Raw genomic sequence first — 17704 nt, forward strand, 5'->3', positions numbered from 1 at the left:
CTTCTTTGGTTAAGTTAATTCCTAGGTATTTTTTTTGTGGGGCTATTATGAATGCTTTCCTGATTTCAGCTGCTCTTCTCGTTACTGACATACAGAAAACCATTGATTTTTGTTCCCTTGGAATTTTTGAGGGCTTATGGTTTGGGGTATCTAAAAGTAAATTCATCATCTTAACAGGAAGAAAACAAAGTAGATATTCTCTTGGTGTGTACATTTGTGGATAAAGCACATTTTCTTTGTAGAAGATTTTTCAAAGGCCAAAAATATTTTATTAAAAAATGTTACACAGATATCAATCTTAGAACCATACGTTTTGGACAGTATTTTCAACTAAGAAATATCATCTAGATGTATGGGTTTTGATTATTCATTTCTATGATAGCAACTCTGTGAAGTGTGCTACTTCTCTCTACCTCTGAATACAAAGGAAGTGTGGATGTTCTGACCTTTCCTTCATTAAGTGCAATTATGGAACAGGAGGAGAAAATGAAGGACTTCAGCTTTCATACCCGGTCTCTGGTCCTCACTCTGGGCTCATAGCCTCATCCTCTCCCTTCCTTGCGTCCTTGCCTCATTAAATACTGTGTCCATTCTTCACTGGATGGCAAACAGTACATCCATGTATGAAAAAGAGGTTATTTCTGATACTGATTGTATGTGCAAATTCTACAGTCAATGAGTATCGGCTTAGACAGACATGTGTGGCTTACACATACAATCCTAGTTGCTCAGGAGGCTGAGATCTGAGGATTGAGATTTCAAGACAAACCTGGGCAGACAGATCCAAGAGACTCTTAACTCCAGTTAACCAACAAAAAGCTGGTATTGAGGGCATGGCTAAGTGGTACAGTGCCATCTGTGAGCGAAAAATCTGAACAAGAACTCAAGGCTCTGAGTTCAACCTTCAGTATTGTCAGGGGAAAAAAGAGAAATTGGGCTTAAAAGCTGAGAGCCAGTGAGCATGTCTGAGAGAATATTAATTAGCATATAAATAATGACTTTTTTCTTGAATTATTTTCTGTATATATGATTTCTTTTCAAATTAATCAGAAACTTCCAGATTCTTATCTACTTCATTGAAGTTTCAATACGTTTTTCATACCATCTTTCAGCAAAGTTGAAGACTCTTTGTATATTATAGTTTAAAATATCTCCATCGGGTTGCCAGTGGCTCATGCCTGTAATCCTACCTATTCAGGAGGCAGAGATCTGAGGATCGCAGTTCAAAGCCAGCCTGGGCAGGAAGGTCTTTGAGACTCTTATCTTCAATTAACCACCAAAAAAACCGGAAGTGGTGCTGTGGCTCAAGTGGTAGAATGCTTGCCTTGAGCTGAAGAGCTTAGGGACAGCAGCATCCAGGCCCAGAGTTCAAGCTCACGACTGACAAAAAAAAAAAAAAAAAATCCCAAGAAACTCCATATGTTGGTGTCTCTAATATTAGCTTTAAGCCAAATATGTCTGCTTAATTCCGTTCTATTTCCAATGCAGAATTTTCAAGATTGTCAATAATCTTTCATATGAGCAGTGTTTCTCCCATGGCAGGAGAAAATAACTAAGTCTACATAAAATTTGAATTAGTTCATAATGCTTGTGTTTTCTAGACTTCTTTAACTTTTTAATATGAAATATAGAGAACATTCACTATTTACAAATTATATGTTATATTTAAGTGCTTAATTCTCACACAAATTAAAAGTGTTGAAAAAGCTGCATATTTCGGTCTATTCAACATGGTCTGAATACAGAGTACCAAGGACAGCTCTACATGTTCTGGGCATCAGAATAGTTAAGAATGCTGTCTGCCAAGAACATTTTGTCTGCAAAGTTTTCACTGATAATTTGTAAAACTGTGTTCAGCCACAAATTATGTAGAGAAAAGTGTAAGGTGTTTGGCAGGGTACAAGAAAACAAATGCATCTTAATAGGAATGGGGAGAGGATGAATGCTTTTAAAAATGTATTATTTGAAGAAGATATCTTGAAGTAAACTTGAATGAAAGGGATTCTTGTCCAGCAGAGCAAACAGCATGCATGAAAACCTGTAAACAGAAAGGAGAAATTGGAAGATGTTATGGAGGCTGGAGTTCAGAAGGAAGAAGGACATGAAACAGACTTGGAAACAGAACCTCTGTTTGGCCTCCTTGGCTTATCCTTCACCTCTTCCTCAACCTCTACTAAGCCAGCCTTTGCCCAGGGCATGCTTTGGCTCCATTGCCATTTACTAAAGGAGCTTAATTATTTAGGACCCATCTTCAATTTATCTTCCTGCAGTTTGTCTCATTTTATGACCTCGGCTGAAATTAATCACAGTCTTTAAAACTGAGTGACTTCTTTGATTACATTTGCTTTATTTTGCCTTGTGTATTATTTGCCTGCCTTCTATTTAGTATAAGACAGCCACTAAGCTTGATTCATAGTGAATGTCACCCATGTCATCATGTGGAATTGGAAATCATACAGTAATGCATGGCTATCCTTTGGAGATACTATCTCTTCATTGAATTTATTTCAGTAGTCAGTCTGCTTTGTTTTATACTCACAAACTTCCAGACTATTTGGAGGGTATACAGATGCTGACTCTGTTGGAGACCTTTTCAGAAAATTTAGTAGTGTAGTCAATGTTCATAAATTTCACATGAGAAGACATCAGTAAAGTTGAAGTTGTAATAACATTTTTAGAGCATCATACCTCTTTTCTTACCAGAAAAGTACTAAAATTCTATTAAACCTCGACACCATCACTTTACTACCAATGTAGTGCTGCTGCATATATATTGATGCATATAATCTTAGCCTCATTTAATTCAAATAATCTTATTTAAATTCAGACTAATTTATTTGGCTCACTAAGTTAAGATTATAGTTAATATTTACTTACCATTTGCTGTAGAAGAATACTTTTTTTGAATGATTTTAAGTCTTTCTGTATAGCACAGGTTGACTTCAAACTCTCAATCCTCCTGCCTGAAGTCCCCAAGTAATGGAATTATAGAAATGTACCACCACATCCAGTTCATTAAAGGAATTCTTAGTTTAATATTTAGATAAGAACAGCATATAAGCTTAGAATTACTTAACTATGAAATTTGACATTTTTGTAGTAAGTCCTGTGTTGTGATAATATTCATAAGCATCAATAGATAAACTAAACGTATGACAAGTAGAAGCAAGTAAAATCATCTTCATTTTCAAAGCATCCTTTGATGAGATTCACCTCTATCTCCATACCAAAAAAAGCCATTGTTTTCTATCTCCAGGCTAAGAAAAGATTTTTTTTTACCAAAACAAAAAGATGATTAGAGTACTTTGTGTTCATAATATTCTTTAGAATAGATGAGAGCTAGTACTATCAAAAAGAACTAAATATACCCCCAAAAAAATCAGGTAGAGAAATACACTATGTAAGGCAAAGTTGGCAGTGTTTATGGGATAAAGATTGATTTTATTTTTAACTCTGCTGACTATTCTATCTGATCACAGGGACAATGTGTCTTAAATATATATTCAAGACACCTTAGTCAAGCTTTTCTGTGAATATTTTTCTTATTATTTTTTTCAGTTCCTTTTTGCTGACATTTCAGCTGCCTTTTGTTTTATAGAATAGACCATGGAAGGCATATGTATGACTATAAATGATCTTTTCATTGCTTTATTATGATAGCAATTGGGAAATATAGCCCAGGTCCAGAGCTTTTGACACTCAGGATCTGATTGTAACATGAAACCAATTTATATAGTCATACTGATCAATTAATGTAGATGCATATATCATTTGTGGGCTGGAAAATACAATATTTGGTTTGTAAAATCTAACTAGGTTAGGAAGACTACCCAACTTAAAATGAGGGCAAGGTTAATCTTAGGTAAATCAAGTTTGTAAAATTCTGTTAGTTATGTAGGAAGAAAAGCAAGCACATGTTTTGCATTACTTATGATAAGTTCATTTATAACACCAGTTTGCCATGCCTTGGGACAGTTACTGAAAGCCACAGCTGGACCTGGGGGTGATGAGGACAGCAGTGGAGCAGGAGGGGTGTGCAGGGCTCTGGCTACAGGCTACCTTGGGTGCTGGCTGAGGAAGTGAGGCCTTGATCTGTAAGAAGTGAGGTCATTTTGTAAATTCTAAGCATCCTGGTGTGGGGGAAGCATGGGATGTTTTAAACTATATTCTGGTAGTACAATTGAAGACAAATTAGGAGGTGAGGAGAAGAACAAAAAGTAAGACTAGTTAAGAAACCATTACAATAGTTCTGTAAGTGATAAGAACCCTGCACGTGAGAGGCGGAGCCAGGAAAATGGACAGAATCTGAAATAGTTGCAGTCTTATTTGTTATTTGAAAATAAAACAAATCTCCAGAGCTTGACTGTAGATTAAGAGCACTAATGCATGCACCTTCATAATGAATGCAGCTTATGAATTGTGATAGTCAGAGAAGGTAGATTTATCTGTATCAATTTTAAATGCCATTATCATTCATATATTTGCATCAAATTCTAAAAATATATCAAGCCATATACTTCATAATATTATATGCATTATATATGTCAATTGCGTAAGGACATAAAGTATACATTATTATCAAATATGAATTTTTTTGGTCAGTTGTAGGGCTTGAACTCTGGGCCTGGATGCTGTCCCTCACCTCTTCAGCTCAAGGCTAGCACTCTACCTCTTGAGCTACAGTGCCACTTCTGGTTTTCTGAGTGATTTATTGGAGATAAGAGTCTCATGGACTTTCCTGCCTGGGCTGGCTTTGAACCATGATCCTCAGATCTCAGTCTCCTGAGTAGCTAGGATTACAGGCATGAGCCACTGGTGCCCAGCCAAATATAAGCTGTTTTGAACTCTATAAATATAAAATTGAATTTAATAAAATATTTTCATTGAAGTCTTTAAATATATATATATATATATATATATATATATATATATATATATATATATAATCATGCAACATTGAAAGCCCAGAGTTTTATTCCATTCACACTATATTTCATGAAATTGTATACAAATTAGTAATTTAGAAACTTCTTGAATATGTTTCAGATTGACTTTCAACTTAATGTACAAGCTATTGAACTCAGACATAGAATTGGATACATTCAGAAAAAATAAGGGGGAATGATAAACAAATCCTTTGCTAGCTTTATGGAAAGATATTGTCAATAGATCTAATGTGATATACCTAGTTTGCCTTTCTAAGACCAAAGTAAGAAAAATTAAATAGAGATGTGCTTAATAAGTCAAATGACAGGTCAGGTCGTGATGGTGGAGGTAAGGTAAGAAGAGATGGGATAATGAAGTAGAATTCCCTGTTACATTCATCTACTGGAGGCTGGAAAGTCCACTAAACTTGAATTCCACTTCTAATTTCTCCATTGAGCATCTGATTTGGGGAAAAATCATATGAATTGTTATAATCATATCTTGATATCTCTGATCCTCTAACTGTTCATTGAACTGCTTCTAGATACAGTCCAAAGATAGGAAGGATATTTATTCAAATCTGCCATGACTCACCTTTTGAAGTAGGATCTTTACGCCATGTGTAATTGAAAACTAGCTGAAAAATATCATGTCTAGCTAGGTTTGTACCACTATGATCTGACTGCTGCCTGATTCTGTAGGTAGTTACAAAATGCAAGAAAGTAATTTTTTGTCATCCTACAATCAAAATCAAAAGTATGAATGAAATAGTGATTTTTCCACATTTGGTATCCTTACATATACATTGGTCAAATAGTGCATATAACAATATTGGAAGTTTTCAGTTAGAGAGATTGGCTCATTTCTTGCTGGGTGGATTTATCTAGGCTGAATTGATAGCAAGGTTTATAGGAAAAACGTATATCTAAATCCTGTGTTTAATTTAATAACCTTGAAGGCCAAAGAAAATCAATCTCACATAGATAGGTTGATAGGAAGGAAGTTTTACAAAGCAATTTCTTAACAAACATCCACTGAAGTTTTAATGCCATGAATAAATCACAAGATTAAAAATGAAACTTTCATTTCTGTAGGTTAGTTTAAAATGTAAAAGCCATCAGTTTGAAAAATTCTGATTAACCAATTTTTCCAGCACCATTTACTTAAGAGGCTCTTTCTTCCATTCTATTTTTTTAAGCTCCCTTATTGAAGATCAGGTGGCTATAGGTCTGTGGGGTCATTTCTGGGTTTTCAGTTCTATTCCATTGGTCCTCAGAATACATTGCCCCATTTGTTAGGAAATGGAAAGACTTGGAAAAAATTATATTAAGAAGTAACCAGGCCCAAAGAAACATAGGACCCATGATTTCCCTTATTTACAATAACTAGTACATGTGTAGGACAAGAACAAAAGGCCAAAAACCATGTACATATGACCATATAAAATAAGCAAAATGAACTCTAAGATAGGGATACAAGTATCTTTTTTCTTTCTTGCTATCATTTCTAATGTACTTATAATGTACCATGTGATTTTTTGGTTGCTTTATATGTTCTTCCCCTATGGTATAACCCCTGTTTTCACTGTATTTGATGTCGGTGCCCTGCATCTTGTATATACACTGCTCTAATTTGGGGAGGGAAAGGGAAAAAACAAACTGCTTAAATAAGGATACAAGTTGACCCATTGTAACAATGAGATGTACAAGACACTATGCTGAAAATGAACTTTACAATATTGGCCGGAGTAGAGTGGAGTGGGGTGGGTAGTTTTGGAGGTGGCAGGGAAGGGATGGAAGGGGGAAAAACAAAGGAGGAGGCAACAATGCTTGATAGGAAATGTACTCATTACCTTGCTCATGTAACTGTAACTCCTCTGTACAGCATTTTTACAATAAAAAAGGAAAAAAATTTGATTAACAAAATGATTATAGAGGTAATAGATTTTTAAATAAAAATGAATGCTTATACATTTAAACTCAATTTTTATAAAGTCTATTTTAAGGTTGACAAAAATAATCATACAATCTCACTTAAATATTATTTTTCAACTTAGACTACACAGTGACCTGCAGCACCTGTCCTGTATTCAGTAACTCAGTGTTTTGGGATAGTGTGTGTCAAGGCAATGTGAATTGTCATACTATTCCTAAATTCTTGCTCCTAATTAGTTACTTACGTTTGAAAGCCACATTTTGAGCAGCATTGCATGAGGGGACATTGGCTGGGATTATCCTAAAAAGCAAACCAATAATATCTGCCAAAAGGCATTGCTCTGATCTTTTGTATATGTATGTATGTTTCCTAAACTTGGAAAGAAGAAACTTGAAAATTTTTTTGGGAGCAGATTCTGAAGTAGGAAGAGCTAGCTTGTTTTGGGTCCTGGTGAAGAAATGTCATTGGAATCGGCATTAGGGATGGGGCTATGTTTAGCAGAGAATCATTCATTGAGAGTTCCTGTTTTCTTATGAGAAAGGCTGCAGGGCCAGGTTCCGTTGACACAGACCAGAGAAGAAAGAGCTTGCAACTTTCCTGAAACAAGAACCTTGTCTCCTGTTTGTTGATGTATCCTAAATACAGCTAATTGATGCTCAGAAGTTATTTAAAGAATTCAGTGAAAGTATTAATAGTACGTCCTCATGTCCAGAAGTTTATGCAGGACTGATTTTATTACACTCAAGTTATTGTTCAGTGCTGTTCAGTGCCACGGGGATTTGCAGGTCAGACAGATTTTACTGTAGTTTATCATCAGTAAAGAGTTAAGACTTAAGGATGAGGGGGAAATTTGACCTTATTTACTTCTTCCATTCTAAGAAACACAACAAAATAGAAGCTGACACCTAAGATAAAAGATTCTCTCTGTGTGTCTGTTCTTTCTATTTCTTTCACCTCTTCTCATCCTTCTCTTCCTCCCCATCTTGTATGTCTCTCCCCCCCCATCTTCCTCTTCCATTTTTCTGTTTTCTAACATCATCCATTTGACTATTGTATCTCATGCTTTCTCTCTTTCTCCAGGGAATTAAATGGCTTTGAAGACTTAAATGATCTAAATAGGACATTTCTTTTCCACCTTCATATGTCCTTTTTATTCCTTAAAGAACATTTTACCTTCATCTGTCTTGTATCTCCTTTCCTGATGTTCTCAGTGATGTTCTTTACTAACACTCTGCTAAACCTCTACGGATTACTCTTAGGCTCTTTTCCAAAGAACACTATTGGTTCTTTGTAAATAAATCATGTTTGAGTCTTACCGTTTGTCCGAAGTGCCTGGTATTTGGCCTGGCTTGGAAATAGTCACTTATTAAACAAATAACTGCATGTATACATCTGGAGTTTAGAGGTAATTTAGCTCTCTGCAAGGCAACAAACATGACCTAGAAGACTGCTGAGAGAGGATTGTGTGGAAAGACACATCTTAGAAAGCAAGAGCTTTAGGGGCAAGGAATGAAGAGAAACCAGGGAGAGGAAAGAATAGGCAATAAAAAAGAACTGTATGAAAACCAACAAGGAACAAGGCCAACATTAAAAGGATAAAGGATAGGAGTGGGTGCCATATTATAAGAAGAGATTCAGAAAATAATGTCTGGAGTGTGTTCACTGGCCTTGGCCTATGCCAAGTCCTTGGCATTAATTTGGAAAAAATGGGTCTAGCAGTGCAGCAGGTGATCACTGACTTTCATAGGCAACCTGGGCTGAAGGATAGTTAGCAAATTATTGTCTTTGGGAGACAAAAAAGAATGAAAGTTACCCGACTATACCTAGAAGGGACATGGAGTTTATGTATTTTCATTTAGAATGGACTTGGTCATACTTCAAGGTTTTGCGGAAAGGACATAATATTTATTACATGAGCTTATTCCTTGTCAATAGTAATTGATATCTATGTTGTCCTTGAATTATTTACCTTTTTTTAATTTCACAACTACTTACTGAAGAGCTACTTTTGTTGGGCAGTTTTCCAGGTGATTGGCAATTGGCATTAAACATGACAAAGATCCTGCTCTTCAGCAGATTATGTTCACTTGTAGATACTGCTTCAATACTTACCTCTGTTTGCACTCATTTGATAGTGTCCATCGGGCTTAAATTACTTGATAGACTTCTCTTGTATTCCTAGTGTTTCTGAATTCTGCTGGGGCAGCTTCCTCATTTCTGCCTGGCTTTAGTTCTAGCCATATTATACCTCCTGCCCTTTGGTCAGAAGTAGATGTTCTACAATTCTTTATGAGACTTATTCCTTAATTGTTGCTGTCTTTAATATCTTAAACAGGGGTGATAGTTACATGCTACTTCTGCTGATTGTAATTAACCTCATTGAAAGTTTAAGGTAGGACAGAGACTTGACTTGTCTTTGCAGTCAGCTTTTCCTCCCTATTCATTGCATTGTGCATAAGAGAAACATTTGTAAAAATATGAGTAAATGTTTTGTGATGGGGAAAATTTATTATTCTTGATAATATTTTTGAACTGTTTAAATTATTTATTGGTCTATACTTGATCATATTTTTGTTATCTTTATGTAGTTGTACAAAGGTGTTACCATTCAACAAGTCGGTCTATAAGCACAATGCACCTTGATTGATATAACTCCTCTCATCATTCTCTCTCATCCCTCCCAACCCCTCCTAGGAATTTTCTTAGTTTCATTGGACTTGCACTGAATGTTATTTCTTATCTGAAAGCCACCATTGGTGAAGACAATATTCAGTATTTTTTGATTCAGAATCATACTTGAAAGAAGACACTTTCCTTTATGAAGTGGTTTAAAGTGATCTGTCATTTACCAATAGCCTTTGTGAAATTATTTACTTGAACAAAATATCTTGAATATTCACTATGTGCCTAGCACTATGAGTGACAAGATAACAAGACACACTATATTGTCTGTTTCATAGTTTAATGGGGAGAGAACATGAACATATCCCCAAAATATCTGGGGTTATGAGATATACAGGGCACTGGGGTCCATGATAAGCTGCTGACTCCAAAGATACTGAGAAAGTCTCAGGGAGATAATGCTGAAGATAGGTCTTAAAGAATGAATAATCACTGCAAACATCGAGGGACTTACTGTTTACCATGCTTAAGGGTGCCAGATAAAGGAAATCTCAGCCTTTCTGTATTTTCTATTGCAGAAGTATACAAGCAAGAATTAAATACCTAAAATCTCAGTGTAGACTGTGTTTATTTTAATCTCTTCTTATTTAGAACTAAACACAAATGTTGCTCTACTTTCTATCTCTGTTTATGTTTCTCTCTTTCTTTTGCTCTCATTCCATCTCTCTTTAGTTGTCTCATCTCTCTCTTTATGTCTTTCCATCTCTCTCTCCCTCTCTGTCTCTCCTTTCCTCTCCCCCTCCCTTCCCTTTCTCTGCCCCCTCCCCTCCCCATCCTCCTCTCCCCTGCCCTCCTTTACTCCTCTACTCTCCCTTACTGTCTATTTCTCATGTTAAGAATTGAGCCCAGGGCCTGCTCACTTGAGCCATCTCCCAAGATTTTTGTGTTTATTCAATTTTTGAGATAGAATCTCACTAGCTACCCAGAAGACCTGAAATAGGATCCCGAGATCCTGCCTTTGCCTACCTAGTATCCAAGATACTAGGCCATTTTTAGTTAGAGTAGTTTATAAGTTAAAACAAAATAGTGCTACTGTGGGTTCCAAAGAACCTTGAGAATGCTTTTCTCTTGATGTAATTATCATGCATTGAAGGACAAATCATCAAATATCCTTATTCTAATTTTAACTTCTAATTTTAACTTCTGATGACTATTAAATGCTTTTATGTATTTATGCCTTAGTGTTAATTAAGTTGTAGCCTCACCTAATATTTATAAGTTTACAGATTTATCTTGCATGGAAAGAATTCCTTAAAAATATATACAATTATTATTTTAACTATCTTTAAAATTATAATCTTTACAAAGTTATGTCTATTTTATTGCTATATGCTATGATAACTCCAACTCTTCAATTTTAATTATCATGAAGTTCAACTCCGATCAATACTAGATGAAGTATTAGATGTACAAGTAATCAGGCACTGCTTTAGATTTGGGGATCCTGGATTTTCACCAAGGTCTCTGCTGAGTTCCAAGTATATAATTTAGCACAAGCAACACAATGAAAACAACTCAGCATAACTATGGGGAATTTGTTCCAGGGGAGATATTCTTAGGTGCCATATTTGAGCTGGGTTTTATAGGAATTTTTGAAAGAAGGAAATGAGAGGGAATTCCTGGCAAAGAGAACAGTATATGAGAAGATGGGGAGCTGATATGAGGATGTTTCCAGCAATGTAAAAAGGTTGTTTGTTGAAAGATCCCAGCACAAATAAGGCTGGATGCAATGTTCAGGGGCAGATGGGAAGTCGTATGGATAGACATTTAGGAAACCCTTAAATTCTTGGCTTCATTTCAAACATTGAGTACTGAGGAAATTTAAATGATTTTAAAGTAACAGTATAGGTGGCCTTGAAGAGAGACTAGAGTTAAACAGAGAATTGATGGGAAAGATGCTAACTGATCAACTTAGTATCTCTAGAATGTTTTCATGATTTTATACTTAAAGTTATGAAAGTGTCAAACTGTCCTGAAATACAATTATTAGTTAAGTTTTAAAAGTAAAATACCACTTGTCTTAAATTTTGTCCTGAATATCATAAGACATTTTTAATTTGATACTGCTAAGCTTTAATATTTAAAAAGACTGTCCTCTTAAAAATATTTGCTTTTGCCAGGTGCCAGTAGCTCATGCGCGTAGTCCTTGCTACACAGGAAGCTAAAATCTAAGAATCTCAGTTCAAACCCAGCCCAGGGAATAAGACTCTTATCTCCAATTAATTATCAAAAAACCAGAAGTGAAACTGTGGCTCAGTGGGTAGAGCATTAGCCCTGAACATAGGAGGCTCAAGGACAGTGCCTAGGCCCTGATTTCAAGTCCCAGGACTGGCAAAAAAAGGCTTGTTTTACTCTTCATGTCCACAAGATTGTATTAACTAAATAAGTACTAAAAAATTCATCTAACTTGCCCAACATTTCTATGTTCCTCTTTTACATGAATCTGATCCAATAAAATTCGCTCTGTCTATTCTGTGTAAGTTAAAATCCTCTTCTACTTTGACCTGTCAGAATCCTATTCATCCATCCATCAAAGTCCAACTCATAATTCTTGTGTGACCTTCCTTCTATATAACCAGTACCACTTTGCATCTTTTAACTTATCTCTCCCTTTCTGTTTTTGCATTATAAATACCAGTGTACTTGTCTGAGCTCTTAAATAGCAGGCAAAATGTGCCAAGATTACATTTATTATAGCTATTTGACTTGATATATTTATACCCCTACTCACTGAAACTTAGCAATATTATATTGGTCTCTTATTCTAAAGGTATCAGATGAAAAGATAATGCCATCAATACTCCTCTTACTTGGCAGAGTTAATTTACAAGGCTGTGACTGTAAAGCCCAAAACAGAACTTACTGTTCAGCCCTTAGGAAGTAGTAACAACACTTTGAAAAGTCTTAGCAAGATTTTCAATATTCAGACAAAGGACCATGACTTCATTCCTGCCAACCTCCAAAGCATAATAAACTACTGTCACTTTTGGCGTGAATCCAACTTTGCCATTAACTTTCCTCATAAAATTTGATTAAAGGGCATTGTAAGGCTTTTCTAATTAGGATAGTGCATTAGGAATTTATTTCCTATCCACAGTATGTCATAGTCTGAATGACACTGAAATTTGATGCATACCTGTAACCTGTGGCTGATAAATTTTTGGCCTTTTATTTTCTGATGGAGAATTATTAAATTACTTTCACCAGTCCAAATTCTTTTTCTTTCTCTTATGCCAGTACTGGAGTTGAACTTGGGGCCGTATGCTCTTTCTCGGCTATTTCACTCAAGGCTGGAGCTCTACCACCTGAACCATACTTCTACTTCTAGCTTTTTGGTGGTTCATTAGAGATACGAGTTTCATAGACTTTTCTAGCCAGACTAGCTGCAAACCAGGACCCTCAGATCTTAGCCTCCTGAGTACCTATAATCATAGGCATAATTCTGTATTATTTTAACAAGTGATTGAAATGTTGTTTATTGAATTAGTATTTAATTCTTTAATTATCAATTAAATTATTTAAACAAACAATTATATTGTTGTCTATATATTATAAAGAAGTCATTGAGTTAGCTACAGCTCCTGGTTATTTTCTCCAGCATTCATCAGTGCATTGGTATATTTTATAATACTTGGTTAAATAATAATGGTTGATTAGCTTGCATAATCATGAGTTGATTGTTAATAATAAATTTTCCCATCATTATAATGTATTAGCATAGATTAGCTATTTGTACAAATCTGGATGAGTCGGTAGATTTAACTCTGGATTTGTGGTAATTCTTTATCTTCTGAGAGTATTTTGGATGGCAAACTTACATCACTGTTTTTATTCAGTTCTTATATAGTAGTTAAGAACAGAGATTGTTACTAAATCAAGACACTTCATGTGGGCTAACTTTTCAACCTATAACTTATTTTCTAACTTTTTATTTTAATGAAATATTTTCGAAAGACTCTGCCCCATTTAATGTTTGAATATTTCTGTCAAGTTACTTGTAAGTAGATACAGGAGAGGCAGAACACTAAGATAAAAAACACTCAGTGCTGACTCAGTTCCTTGGTTTCTTTGAGCATCATCTCTCTCAGAAAAATGTGTGCAGCCAGCTGTGGTGGAATATTTCTGTAGAGAGGTTTCCTGCGGTGGTACTAATGATCTGTGAACTGCATCTATATAGATGATCTTTCTCCCCAGGTGATTCAAAGTTGAGAAGACCTGAGGTGTCTTCAATTAGTCTATTTACATGTCAGTCTTCCTTTAACCAAACACAGTTCCATTCTTGTTTTTTTTGGGAGGGATTGCATTTTTTATTGTCAAAGTGATGTACAGGAGGAGTTACAGTTATATAAGTAAGGTAATAAGTACATTGCTTGTCAAACTTGTTACCCCTTCCCTCATTTTTCTCCTACTTTCCTTCTCCCTCCCTTCCCACCCCCAAGTTGTACAGATCATTTCCAACATATTGTTTTGTGTATATTGTTGTTGCATTGGTTCTTTGTCTCACCATTCTGTTGTTCCCCTTCCCTTCCCTGATTGAAATAAATGTATATACAATACTAGGATACCAAAATCATATACAGTGACAACATGGGATATACCATAGGGGGAAGAACATACAAAAGAAACAAAAAGTCAAATAGTACATTAAAAACAACAACAAAGAAAAACCTCTTGTGTCCATGTCTTGGAGTTCATTTTGCTTAGTGTCATCTTATATGGTCCTATATACATAGCTATTGAGCTATGCAGCTCATCTGCGAAGATGATCCTAGATGTATACTAATTATTGCAAAGAAGGGAACTTTCCCCATGGGACCTATGTTTCTTTCTTTGGGTCAGCTTATCACCTCACCCCAGTTAGAATGGCTATAATCAAGAAGTCTAGTAACAACAGATGCTGAAGGGGATGTGGACAGAAGGGAACCCTATTGCACTGTTGGTGGGAGTGTAAACTTGTTCAACCAGTCTGGAAAGCAGTATGGAGGTTCCTCAAAAGACTCCACATAGAGTTTCCCTATGAACCAGCAATCCCATTTCTGGGCATTTACCCAAATGATCACAAACAAGGCCATATTATAGCTACCAGCACAACTATGTTTATTGCAGCATTATTCACCATAGCTAAGATATGGAACCAACTCAGATGCTCCTCAGTAGATGAATGGATCAAGAAAATGTGGCAGATATACACAATGTAATTCTATGTTTCCTTCAGAATGAATGATGCAGCCCCATTTGTAAGGAAATGGAACGATTTGGAAAAAAATCATATCAAATGAAGTTCTGTTCTTTATGCACCCAAACCTGTATTTGTGCACTTGTCACAGAATTACCTGGATTCCATGGATCTAACTAATTTTCATTTGTTAAAAATCTGTTGTAAAGTATTTTGAGTGAACTCCCCAAAACAGAAAATCCTTTATCTTAATTGCATTCCTTGCTGTGATTAAAAAATTTTCAAGACCTGCTTCCCATAGTATAGAATTGGATTTGAGTTATTACTGTCTATTGAGTGAGTCTTGTCTTCTTGTCACATTACTGAATACTTTGTGCGCATTAGTTTAGCATTGAATATTATGCCATCTGTATATTAGACCATGTTAAACTCTATGTACATGTAGGAGGGTAACATTCTGGTGAGACATTTACCTGTTGATAACAGAAAATAAGAATAGATAGAAATCCAGTTAACAAAATGTATTTGGGACACAAAATATATAAAGAAAGAAATGTTGTAATTCAAGCCTCAGGACTGTCACACACAAAATAACGATGTAGTAAATTTTATATGTATTTTAGCACAATTAAATATACATATATACATATATGTGTATATGTACATGGAATATCTTCATATGTTTTAAGTTTTTCCAAACAATAAACCATTATTTCTTTGGTTTCTTACAGAGCCTTCTACTTGGACAAGTCAAATTCACCACCAAACTCCACATCTAAAGCTGCTTATGTAGATAAGGTAAAATTAGATGATTATTCTTATAGTATATTGTTATTCACATGCCTCCCTTACCTATTTTTTATTCTGCTCTTTTTTGAGCAACGTGCAATTATGAATATTTGCAATCTTTACTTCCTTTGCCTGCATAACAACCAATATATTTGGGACTGCTCATTAAAAGCTATGAACTTGTGAACTTCATTGCATCTACATAGATTTCTATTAACCGTGTTGAATTTCATAGTCCTCAATTTTTTCTGCAGCTCATGAGGCCTCTCAATGCTTTGGATGAGCTCTATCGCCTGGTAACCTCATTCATCAGATCCAAGCGGACAGCTGCTTGTGCAAACACGGCATGCAGTGCATCTGGAGTTGGACTGCTGTCAGTTTCCTCAGAACTCTGTGACAGGCTGGGGGCCTGCCACATCATCATGTGTAGCAGTGGTGTGCATCGGTATGTGAGCTTACCTGCCTTTTATATAGTGGTTTTTATCTGCATGTTGGCTAGATGAAGTGAAAAGTAGAAACATTCATAAGTCTCAGATGCATTTGACAAAGAAATTCACATGTTTTCTTGTTTGAGCTTTTACATTTTAAGTGACTAGTCTATTAAACATATGAATATAATCCTGCCTACATTTATAATATGGTGATCCAGAATCTTTGTCCTTTTTGTATTTGTACTTGCCATATTTGTATTCTAGATACAAAGTGTGAGTCCTTCTTATGTACTTAGTAGGAGGTGAAGTTAACTACTTCATCAGCCTTTTTCTTGTGCTTGATGGATATATATTTTTCTTTTAAGTGACTGATATACTTGTAGGCCAAGTGACGTGAGCCGCCTTCTCTCATAAAGCAAAATGATGGTCCAGAACAGGGCACTGGTAGATCATGGTTGTAATCCTAGCTACCCAGGAGGCTGAGATCTGAAGATTGTGGTTTAAAGCCAGTCTGCAGGGGTATAGAGTACATGGAAATATATGTGATGTAGGAAAGTTACAGATAAACTATAAGATTAGGAGGGAAGATACATCTGACACACAGTGAAAAGTGTACTTAAAGCTTAGTTAACTGTATTATCTACAACGGGTTAGGTCAAGCATTTTTCGAAGCAGAGAAATGATCTCCCTTCTGATAAACGTATCTGGTTCCCTTTGTTTGCTTGTGGTTCATTCTGTCCATATTCATGGAGCACTAGTTTTATAATTGCTGTTTACATTGATTCTTATGTTAGAATATAAGGAACACTAAAATGTTTTCATAATTGAATTTCTCCAACTCAGAAGAGCTTTAGTTCATTTCAGGAGATATGTAGGCACTAGTGTCCCAGTCAGAACTGAATTTAAAGTTAAAACTGGATGTGTTTATTTTCATATTATGTGAACGAAAAAGGAGTTTAACATAATCTTTGATTTTTTAGCAAAGCCTTTACTTAGATTTTTTTATGAAGATAAAATATGTGCTAATTTTCATTGGAATCCAGAATCCCACAGAAAGCTGTTTCTAAAATAATCCTTTAGTAATTCTAATTCAGAAAGGTAGAGGAAGCCAAGCAGTTCCACACCTGTATGAAACATTAAACACAGAGGTCTACCCTCTGCTTCCAACAGAGGGAAGAAATCTGCTGTTAATCAAATATTGCAGTTATTTTTATCATCTGCTTTTAAAATCAAGGTAAGAAATGGTCAACAGTATGCTATCCACATTTAATAGTCAGTTTCCTGCAATTTCTGGTTTTATTGGACAAAAACATGAAGACCTAGGATTTTTTAAAGTATTGCATTATGTTATTGTGCATGTTTGGTATTAGGAGGAAGAATGTAGATTCCAGAATGAAAAGGAAGGTTTAATTAGCATTAACGTTTAGTGTTTTAATGAAAGCTTGAATAAAATGTCAGAACTGCATATAATAGTGAATATAGGACGTGGCACTGTGGCTTAAGTGGTAGAATGCTTGCCTTGAGCTGAAGAGCACAGGGACAGCGCCCAAGCCCAGAGAGCAAGCTCCACGACTGACAAAAAAAATAGTGAATATAGGATAGAGGAGAATTCAATATGAATTATTGAATTCTTCCCATAACATTTAGCCTGGCTTTGTTATAATGAAATTTACTTTCCTCAGGTAGTTATTTGAGAGCATTGTTAGTCAACTAATGAATTCTCCTAACCATGTTATTGGCAGCCATTCACTTGCATGTAACATCT

The 17704-nt window shown here is 35.5% G+C and overlaps 1 protein-coding gene across 1 annotated transcript in view; it reads left to right on the forward strand.

Moving 5' to 3' along the window:
* The window catches only part of Prex2 (phosphatidylinositol-3,4,5-trisphosphate dependent Rac exchange factor 2), a 255380-nt gene that overhangs the window by 197435 nt on the left and 40241 nt on the right, over positions 1–17704 (forward strand). Inside the window, exons 36-37 of the mRNA XM_069990875.1 lie at positions 15451–15517; positions 15763–15953. Of these exons, the coding sequence (XP_069846976.1) occupies positions 15451–15517; positions 15763–15953 (258 nt within the window). The remainder of the gene's footprint in view (positions 1–15450; positions 15518–15762; positions 15954–17704) is intronic.

This window comes from Dipodomys merriami, unplaced genomic scaffold (genome assembly GCF_024711535.1).
Source record: "Dipodomys merriami isolate MVZ:Mamm:240054 unplaced genomic scaffold, mDipMer1.0.p SCAF_4, whole genome shotgun sequence".
NCBI classification, from domain to species: domain Eukaryota; kingdom Metazoa; phylum Chordata; class Mammalia; order Rodentia; family Heteromyidae; genus Dipodomys; species Dipodomys merriami.